Genomic DNA, 10,767 nt, shown 5'->3' with positions numbered 1-10,767 from the left:
TCTTTTTTCTTGTTACAATCTTTTTTTTTTAGTCACTCCCTTAAAAGTTGTAAACTAATAACTGGGATTTGTATACATTTAAGTTTTGTATGTACTGTAAATTTGCTGTAAACAGTTAAAATAATCTCCTTTATTCTAATTTATGGATATTATGTGAATCTTTTCCCCTGTATACATGGCAGTCCATCTGTTTGTATGAAATGTCAGTGTTATTTCAGTAATAAATCCAGAAATCTCTGTGTTTGTTTTTGCTTCTCTTGATAAACATGCATCTGACAGCCTGACCAAAGTCAGGTCCCACTCCCAGAGCCCATCTCTGTGGAGTGCACAGATTACAGTGGTCTATGAACAGATATACCAATCTCCTATGTGGAGCTTCCCAGCCCCTTCAGGGTTATCTTTGGTCTCCTCGTTGTCTCTGATCGATGCCCTCCTTGCTTGCTCTGTGAGTTTTGGTGGAAAAGCCCACTCCAGGCAGGTGGATGCAATGGTGCTCTTTGGGATTTTTCCAAGATTTGATTTTTTTTTTTTTTCCATTTCACCTCACCAATCTGTAGATTTTCTACTGTAAATCCCCCAAAAATCTATTTAAATTACACACAGCAGAGGCTTCTAATAGAAGAGTGTCTGTCGTATTTCCTCACATGTATCAAATCAAATCAAATTTATTTGTATAGCACATTTCATGTACAAAACAATTCAAAGTGCTTTACATAAAATAAAAGCATTGCAGCAGGGAGTGGAAGAAACATTAAAAGAATATAAAGAGAAACAAATAAAATAATTTAAATGAATTTAAAAAAAAAGCAACAGTCTAGATTAATTAAAAGATAATTAAAAGATATGTAGGCTGAGGCTTTTATTTACTTGGACAGCTTGGTGGTATTTCAAATTGTCATTGTCACTGCTAGTTTTTCTCCTCAAGAACCTGTGAGGAGAGACTGCCAGAAAGTTGAATACAAAAAGTCGCAAACAGGCAAACAAAGTCTAACCTTGACAAGCTGTGGCTACACACTTAACACTTCCTACATCCTATGAAATTTTCCTTGCATGGTCTTTTTCGTAAAATACGTTCATCCATACTGTATGCAACTGCTTTCTAGACTGATCTGGAAACAAAGCTTACCGTAATCCAATACAAAAAACGTAATTAAAACTCCCTCCTGGCCCGACCCTGGCCACTATCAGAGGCATGGCTTTTATTTAAATCCCGGCTTTAAATTGAGGAAATACAGTATTCATCCATAGCAACATCCAAACACACCATCTATTCAATTCAATTCATTTTTATTTATATAGCGCCAAATACAACAAATGTCATCTCAAGGCACTTAGATAGTAAGTCCAATTCAAGCCAATTGGAATTCAATTAATTAATAATAATCATAATTCATAAAATAATCCAATTCGTTCATATAGAGCCAATTCAAAAACAATTTCCTAGCTAAGAAAACCAACAGATTGCACTGAAAACTTTTTGTTTTTCGGTCCAATCTCCCGGCCTGAGCGGCGTGCCTGAGGCGACTGTGGAGAGAAACGACTCCCTTTTAACAGGAAGAAACCTCTGGCAGAACCAGACTCAGGAAGGGTGGCCATCCGCCTCGACCAGCTGGGGTTTGAGAAGACAGAAAAAGGGGGGGGGGGGGAAGGGGGGGGGGGGGTGGGGAGGGGGGCAGGGGGGGATGGGGAGGGGGGCAGGGGGCCACCGCGACGGCGGCACTGTAACACCATTCAAAGGATATCTGTTGGAACAGGGAAACACGAGTTAATGACCACAATAATATCACATATACATAAAGAGAGTAAAGTGAGGAAAGGTGTGTCAGATGAGGCCCCCCAGCAGTCTAGGCCTATAGCAGCTTAACTATGGGATGTTTCAGGATCACATGAGCCATCCCTATTCAAGGTAAACACAAGAAACTTGTGCTAACGAAAAAATAAATAATAAAATAAAGTAAAGGACCAGACTCAGTGAGTAATTCCCTATACTCCCTATATAGATCTGCTCCTCACACCACAACAACCATCTTTTTACAGCCACAAGCTACCTCAGCCTCTCACCAACTGCACACCAGTCACAGCGGGGTGGGGATGCAAACCCTGGTTCGGGTAGGGGGAGAAATAAAAGAGGTAAGAGAAGCGGGAATGGGATTCAAACCCTGGTTCGGGTAGGGGGTAATGAAAGTATAGAGGGTGCCAGAGGTGGAGGCAGAACAAGACACACTAGCAGACACACTAGCAGATTCAACAGACCTAACTATAAGCTTTATAAAAAAGGAAAGTTTTAAGCCTGGTCTTAAAAGTGGAAAGGGTGTCTGCTTCCCGGACATTTACTGGCAGCTTATTCCACAATTGAGGGGCCTGATAACTGAAGGCTCTGCCTCCCATTCTACTTTTAGAAACTCTGGGAACCTCAAGTAAACCTGCAGTTTGGGAACGAAGTGCTCTGTTAGGAAAATATCTTACAATGAGATCTTTAAGATATGATGGAGCTCGGTCATTAAGAGTTTTATATGTAAGGAGAAGAATCTTAAATTCTATTCTGAATTTAACAGGGAGCCAATGAAGAGAAGCTAAAACTGGAGAAATATGATCTCTCCTGTTAGTTCTCATCAGAACTCTGGCTGCAGCATTTTGGATCAACTGAAGGCTTTTCAGAGAATATGTAGGACAGCCCAATAATAAAGAATTACAGTAGTCCAATCTTGAAGTAACAAATGTATGAATTAGTTTTTCTGCATCACTCTGAGACAAGATGTTCCTGATTTTAACAATATTACGAAGGTGAAAGAAGGCAGTCCTAGAAACCTGTTTTATATGCGAGTCAAATGATAAGTTCTGGTCAAAAATAACTCCAAGGTTCCTCACTGTAGAACTAGAAGCCAAGGAAATACCATCTAGAGTAACTATATAGCTAGACAATTTCTCCCTGAAACGCTCAGGTCCAAAGATAACGACTTCAGTTTTGTCTGAATTTAGCAGCAGACAGTTCTGAGTCATCCAGGTCTTTATGTCTTTAAGACATGCTTGTAGTCTGACCAACCTATTGGTTTCATCTGGTTTTATAGATAAGTACAGCTGAGTATCATCAGCATAGCAATGGAAATTTATACCATGCTGTCTAATAATGTTACCTAATGGAAGCATGTATAAAGTAAAAAGAATCGGTCCAAGCACAGAACCCTGGGGAACTCCATGACTTACTCTGGTGTGTGAGGAAGATTCTTCATTTACAAGAACAAACTGAAATCTATCAGATAAATATGATTTAAACCAGCCTAATGCAGTTCCTTTAATCCCAATAACATGTTCAAGTCTGTGTAATAAGATACTGTGATCGACCGTATCAAATGCAGCACTGAGATCCAACAGGACAAGCACAGACACAAGTCCGCTATCAGAGGCTAAGAGGAGATCATTGGTAACTTTCAGCAGTGCTGTTTCTGTGCTATGATGCACTCTGAATCCTGACTGAAACTCTTCAAACAAATTATTTCTGTGTAAATGATCACAAAGCTGAGCTGCAACTATTTTTTCAAGAACTTTAGACATAAAAGGGAGATTGGATATAGGTCTATAATGAGCCAACACTTCTGAATCAAGAGTAGGTTTTTTAAGTAAAGGTTTAATTACAGCAACCTTAAAAGTCTGAGGTACATATCCTGTCAACAAAGACAGATTGATCAAATCCAATATGGAAGTGTCAATTAATGGGAAAACCTCCTTGAACAGTCTGGTTGGGATTGGGTCTAAAACACAAGTTGATGGTTTAGAAGAGACTATTGCTGTTGTTAGTTCAGAGAGATCAACTGGGCAGAAGCCGTCTAAATACAAATCAGGTTCTAAAGATACTTCTAAAGCTGCTGTACTTGATGATACATCACTAATAATAGTGGGAAGGACTCCATCAATCTTCTCTCTGATAGAAACAATTTTATTAATAAAGAAGCTCATGAAATCATCACTGCTGAGAGTTAAAGGAATAACTGGCTCAGCAGAGCTCGGACTCTTAGTCAGACTGGCTACAGTGCTGAAAAGAAACCTGGGATTGTTCTTATTCTCTTCTATCAATGATGAATAATAAGCAGTTCTAGCTTTACGAAGGGCTTTCTTATACATTGTTAAACTATCTTTCCAGACTAACTGAGACTCTTCTAAATTAGAGGAACGCCACTGTCTCTCCAGCTTTCTTGCAGTCTGCTTTAAAGCACGCAGCTGTGAATTATACCAAGGAGCCAACCTCTTCTGACTGATTACCTTCCTTTTCAGAGGGGCAACATTGTCCAGTGCTGTACGCATTGAAACTATAGTGCTGTCAACAAGAGAGTCAAGTGCTGCTGGAGTAAAGTTTATGTAGTCGTCCTCTGTCATATCTGCACATGGCAGTGAAGAAAAGGATGATGGAATTAATTCTTTAAATCTGGTTACAGCATCCTCTGATAGACACCTTCTATATGTAAATTTCTTCTCAGAAACTGTATAGTCAAGTAATGTAAACTCAAAGGTTATCAGAAAATGGTCAGATAAGACAGGGTTATGAGGGAACACTGTTAACTGTTCACTCTCAATGCCATAAGTCAGAACAAGATCAAGGGTGTGATTAAGGCAGTGAGTCGGTCCGTGAACACTCTGAGAAAATCCAATAGAGTCTAATATAGAATTAAAGTTCATATTCAGGCAGTCATTTTCAACATCTACATGAATATTAAAGTCACCCACTACAATGACTTTATCTGTACTCAGCACTAACTGGGATAAAAACTCTGAGAATTCAGACAGAAACTCAGAATAAGGGCCAGGTGGACGATACACAACAACAAACACAAGAGGTTTCTGTGATTTCCACTTTGCGTGGGAAAAACTGAGAATCAGATATTCAAAAGAGCTCAAACTAATCTTGGGTCTGGGACTGATGAGTAACCCTGATCTGAAGATAGCTGCCACTCCTCCTCCTCTGCCTGTGGTTCGAGGAACGTGAACATTTAAACAGTCAGAGGGAGTTGCTTCATTAATGCTAACATGATCCTCCTGCTGCAGCCAGGTTTCTGTAAGACAAAATATATCAATATGATGATCACAAATCAACTCATTCACTAACAGAGACTTCGAAAGGAGAGATCTGATATTCAGCAAACCACATTTAATAGTTTGATGTTTTTGTTCAGTTAAAGTTTTTGTTTTAATAATTTCTTTTTGCACAAGAGGATTTGCTCCTTTTGTGTTAATCGATTGGGTGGGTAGCAGCAGGTGGGAAGCTGCAGAGAAGTGTGTAAGACTACAACTCTGCATCCTGGTCTGAGCCCTGGGTTGTCATGTTTTAGGGTGGCAAATAAATTCATCCATATCTATGCAATGTGTTTGGATGTTGCTATGCTTACACAACACTATAATTTTATTGCATGACACACCCACAACTTCACCACAGGACACATGCCCATGAGCTCATCACCCCACCCCTTACTCGAACCTTAGCTGTTATCTAAATCTAACCTTAAAACCATGTTTTCACTTTGTTGTTAAATGATTTACACAATGTGGGTGTGTCGTGGAGTAATTTGTGTGTTTACAAGTTGATGGTCATAAATGAATGACATTACCGACTGATAGCTTAGATGTAAACACGCTACACTGACTCTTAAAAGTATTACATATTAAAGGGAAGTGTTTGACATTAATTAATAATATTACAAGGTTACATAAGAAGACGTTTTGAGCTGTGCTACACACACAGTCAGCTAATTATATAAGGTTACACATTCACTGACATATACAGAGTTAGCCTTTCAGGCGGTAAGCACAAAGGAGCATCTAAAATCCCTTTTTCAAGAGGTGGCCCATGTTGCTCCATGTTTGTTAATAAAGCATCTTGTTTTTTATCTATACGTTAATTTTCTAGGGTACATCAGAGTCTGCAGCTATTTCACAAAAGAGTGATGCATGTCTACTATATGCAGAGTTGGTGGTTCGATCCCACCTCCCCTACTGATCTCAAAGTGGAAAATATACAAATGCCTCAGGTGCTCCTGATTTCTAAGCTCCTTACAGCTACTGCCGTGTGATTGTGTCCATTTACCATTTACTAGATCAGGTCTATTTTCTTTTTTTGAAAATAGTCCAGAGTAAGTAAATGCTTCTGCAGCTTAATTCCTGATAAAGCTGCTCTAATTCACCTAATTTTCTGTCTCTTGGCAGGTTAGGGTGAAAAGGGCTTCACACCTTTACCATGCCATAAAAAAAAAAAAAAAAAAAGATTCTTAGTCTCCATGCCCCCCCCCAAAAAAGAAGCTTTCTTTTTGTGTCAGATGTTTTAATTTATTCAAATTATTGTTTGTTTGATTTTGACGTTTTGCTTTTAATGTTATAATTTCATTTGCAAATTTTTTTTGTGCGTGTTGATCTCTTTGTATATTGTTTTATATCCTTTGCGCTGTAAAGCACTTTGGGCTGCACGACTGCTTTACAGGTGCTATATAGATATAGCTTTGTTGACATGAATTGGTTTGACTGTACCAACTATGTTTTTAATGTTATGTCATCATATGTGTGAATATTCCTCTTTTCTTCCCAATTCATTAATCTAATTCTGTGCTGGAACTTTTTCAAAAACTATTTTGTGTTTATAGTGAAGTTACTGCTGTTATCTGTCACTTCTCATTTTATTTAACTGAGCTATCAGATATTTTATTGACAGTACTATAAGGGTTACAACTGTTGTTTCCATTTCAAAGAGGAAGGGAAATATAGTGACCAACTTAATTGGGCTTGGTTAAATATTAATTATCCAGATAATTTATAGTGATCTCTCTCACACTACCTTTATGAATTGCCTCCGCAAGTCAAGCCACATATCAAAATGAACAACTTTGGACAGATCCTGAAAGAAATTGGAGAGTTTGGTTTGTTTCAGAAATGCCTTCTTCTTTCATTATGTATGTCCAACATTTTTCCAGCTTTTGATGTGATGAGCCAGGTATTTACAGGCATGAGCTTCCCACATCACTGTAACACTGACTGGATTTTGGAGCGTGGACCAAATCTGACAGAAGAGAGACAAAGGAATCTCACCATTCCCGTGGATGTGAATGGAAGGTTTGAAAGTTGCAAAATGTTCACACCTGTGAACCTGGATTTGGAAACCATTGAAGAGTACGGCATAAATGATACAACAGGATGTACAGATGGCTGGATCTATGAGGCTGAGTCAGGCGTTGCCAACATTGTGACGGATGTAAGAAAAAGATAATTTATTACTTATTTATACTGTGTAAAGCACTTTGTGATTTTTATCTAGGAAAGGTGCTATATAAATAAAAGTTCTTCTTATTTATCACAACACTCTGGTATTTAGGATGTCAAGTATTCTACATGTTGTTTTGTCTCATTCTTCCTGCAAACACATCTCAAAGGTGTACAAAAAAAGCACGGTGCCGTTGTTGTTGTATTATTTCTTTCAAAATTTGACATTATTCTTTGTTGGGGACAAGTCAGCACTGCACACAGGCCAGTTCAGTACTTGTACCCTCTACTACCGTGGGCAGAAAGTATCTCTCCTTGGAAAAGATCTCACCTCAAAAGGCAGAAAGTTGTCTGCATTAATGCTGCCATCACAGAAGCATAAATGAGCTTTGCCATGAGCACTCGTGCAATCTCCAAACCCTTACTGAACCTGCATTTTGCACTTGTTGCTATTAACAGCCTGGGTGGCCCATTTCTTATTTGGTTCAGAGCAATTAGTGTACTGACTAGTAAGGCAAGGCAAGTTTATTTGTAGGGCCAATTTGTACATAAGGCAATTCAAAGTGCCAAAGGTCTGACCACAATACGTGTTTCCACTGTCTGATGCCTCTAATCCCAAAGAAATTGACATTTCCTCAGGGCAAGGTTGACATAAGGCTTCTTTTTAGCACAGTCGAGTTTTGAGTGGTATTTGTGAATATAACACTCTATTGTAATGCTTGACAGATGTTTCCCACTAATCGCTTGCCCATGTGCTTAAATCAGCTATTTATGATGGAAGGATCTTGATTCAGTGCAGTCTGGAGCATCAGAGATCCCTCACTGAGTCTTCTGAGCTTGCCCCTTTATCTTAATAGTTTAATCATAATATGCACCGTAAAGGGAGAAATATGCTAATTCATTCAAATCTTTCAATGAGAAGCATTGCTTTTGAATATTTCAGTGATTTTCACATATATTTGTTGACAAACAGGAGATCCTCTGTTCAAACCTCTGCAATTTCCCAAACATCACAGCTTTATCTGATTTGGTGTTGTGGTGTAACTGAACACTGTACGTTTCTATCCTGAAATCCCTATTTGTAATTTTTTGTCTAAAAGCCTGCTGCCCGTTTGTTAATCTGTCTACTTCCCTCCTTTTTTAATTTTTTTTTAACCATTGTCCTCTGTGCAGTTTAACTTGGTTTGTGACCACAGCGGTTTGAATGAGGTGTCGCAGTCCCTCTTCATGGCAGGTGTCCTGGTTGGATCGCTTGTGTTCGGGGCACTTTCCGACAGGTAATACATCATCTTTATGTAACATCTTCCCAATAGGATAGAATTAGTCCGTTACTCACATTAAATTAACAACAGCTAGTATTTCAGTGTTTGGCTCTGGCTTTGCAAACTTACTGTTTTCAGGGAATTCCAACCTTGGTTATTTTCATTCACTGTAATCATAAAGATTTATAGAAGAGCTGAAATGTGTTGTCAATCTCAATCAGGGATTTATTAAAGGCTTTAACCATGAATGAAATTTAATGGACATAAAATAAGGATTTTATGGGGAAGGCAACACCTGAGAAGCAATGTAAAATTACCGCAAATACCAGAAATGTTTGGGGATTTTTAGTAATTCACTGGGATCAAATATACATGCAGTGTTGCTTATGCAGATTTAGGTGCATTTTATATCCTCATGTCCTCTTTTCAGGTTTGGCAGACGATTTGCAATCCTGCTGTCGCTTCTCCTCCAGCTACTCTTTGGTGTGACCCCTGCCTTCTCACCAAACATTTATGTTTACATGGTTCTCAAATTTCTCAGTGGGAGTGCCAGTATTGTCTACGCTATGAACGCATCCGTCATGGGTATGCAACCGCTTTCATCTTTTGTGATTATTGTCAATGTTTTGTGCTTTTCATACATTTCTTTTTACCAGTGCTAATGCAGGTTATTTGGTTATCAGTTCAACTTTATGTATTTATTAAGATTTAAACAGTTTCAGAGGGGGGAAATACGAAAACATTAACGTGGTCACTATAAAACTAAACATCATTGCAAACTGTAAGAAAAATAAAAAGTTAATATTGCCAATGTTGTTCTGTCATGCAGCAGTGGAATGGACCGATCCTTCGAAGTCGGCTCTTTGCACGATATCCATCATAGGTTTCTTTGCCATTGGACAGATGCTATTGTCTGGCATTGCCTTTTTGATTAAAGACTGGAGGATTCAGCAGCTGGTGCTTTTCAGTCCTCTTGTCATCGTCCTGGTGACCATGTACCGGTAAGCAGCTCGCCATAATGTACTGTATAATGCCGCGTTCTCCACGTGCTATTTGCCAAAACATTTCCGGAGTATTTCAACAGGTTTCTCACAGAGTCGGCTCGCTGGCTCATGACGCAGGGCAGGATGGAAGAGGCACGGAAACAGCTCCAGTGTGCAGCAAGAGTAAACAAAAAGAAAGTACCAGAAGATCTGCTGAAAGAGGTGATCGTCCACAATGAAGTCCGACGTCAAAGATGTGAATAAATTGTTGATTTTTTTTAAATCTGGTCTTCAACAGGTCCTTAAATTAGGTTAATACAGCCATCAGATGAGCAACAGTTCGTACCATTTTCATGACATCATTATTTGTTTAACAAAAACTAAGCCAAAATGCAGAAGCATAGTGTGAAAATTCAGTTAAACTCAATCACTTCTAGCACCCCATTTAGCAGCTATAACTTGAAGTAATAATAATAATAGTATGATGTTGACAATCTTAGATGTTGTGGAGGAATATCATTCAAATATTCTCTACAATGTTCTGAAAGTTTTTCAGACAGCTCTCTCACCCCCACAGTATTTCAACTACTACCACTACAACACCTTGATTTTATTTTCCTCTTTCAGACATTCTGTTGTAGATTTGCTGCTGTGTCAATGACCTGTTTTAGCTGTCAGTCCGATGGCCTCACATTTGACTCTAGACATTCTCAGAAGATTTCATGGTGGACTCAATGACTGCCAGGTGTCCAGGTCCTGTGGCTGCAGAACAAGCCCAAATCATCAGCCCTCCACCACCGTGCTTGACAGCTGGTGTGAGGTGTTTGTGCCGATATACTGTTTGGTTTCCTCCAAACATGCTGCTGTGTATTATGACCAATCATCTCCACTTTGATCTCATTGTTCCAGACGTTTTGGGGTTTGTTCACATTCAGCTTTGCGATCCAAAGCAGTGCTGCCTGAGGCCTGTAAAGTCTGAGATGTAGTTCTTGGGTTTTTTGCAGTGTCGCTGAGCATTGCATGGTCTGACCTCGGTGAAAACTTGCTGGGACGTCCACTCCTGGGAATATTGGAAACTTTCTTGATTATTATCAATCTGTGAATAATCTTTCTCACTGTAGAACAATGGACTCAGCTGTCAGACAAATAGTTTATAAGTGGCATTAAAACCCTTACCAGATTGATGGCGGCCAGCAGCTCAGATCATTGCTGATCTCTTTCCTCCTAAATGCTCCAGAACAGCAAACTGAAAAAAAAAAAAAAAAACTACTGCTACTTACCCCCCC

General features: G+C 39.1%; 1 protein-coding gene across 1 annotated transcript; it reads left to right on the top strand.

Moving 5' to 3' along the window:
• Positions 1-6,853: 6,853 nt before the first annotated feature.
• On the top strand, positions 6,854-9,745 carry LOC142370522 (solute carrier family 22 member 13-like). Its single transcript, XM_075453099.1, has 5 exons — positions 6,854-7,228; positions 8,410-8,513; positions 8,929-9,083; positions 9,328-9,499; positions 9,583-9,745. Exons 1-5 carry the CDS (start codon positions 6,854-6,856, stop codon positions 9,743-9,745), a joined length of 969 nt encoding a protein of 322 aa, XP_075309214.1.
• Positions 9,746-10,767: the final 1,022 nt, after the last annotated feature.

This window comes from Odontesthes bonariensis, chromosome 20 (assembly GCF_027942865.1).
Source record: "Odontesthes bonariensis isolate fOdoBon6 chromosome 20, fOdoBon6.hap1, whole genome shotgun sequence".
In the NCBI taxonomy this organism is placed as follows: domain Eukaryota; kingdom Metazoa; phylum Chordata; class Actinopteri; order Atheriniformes; family Atherinopsidae; genus Odontesthes; species Odontesthes bonariensis.
Note: the sequence above shows the minus strand (reverse complement) of the source record. Positions and strands in the feature narration are given on the sequence as shown.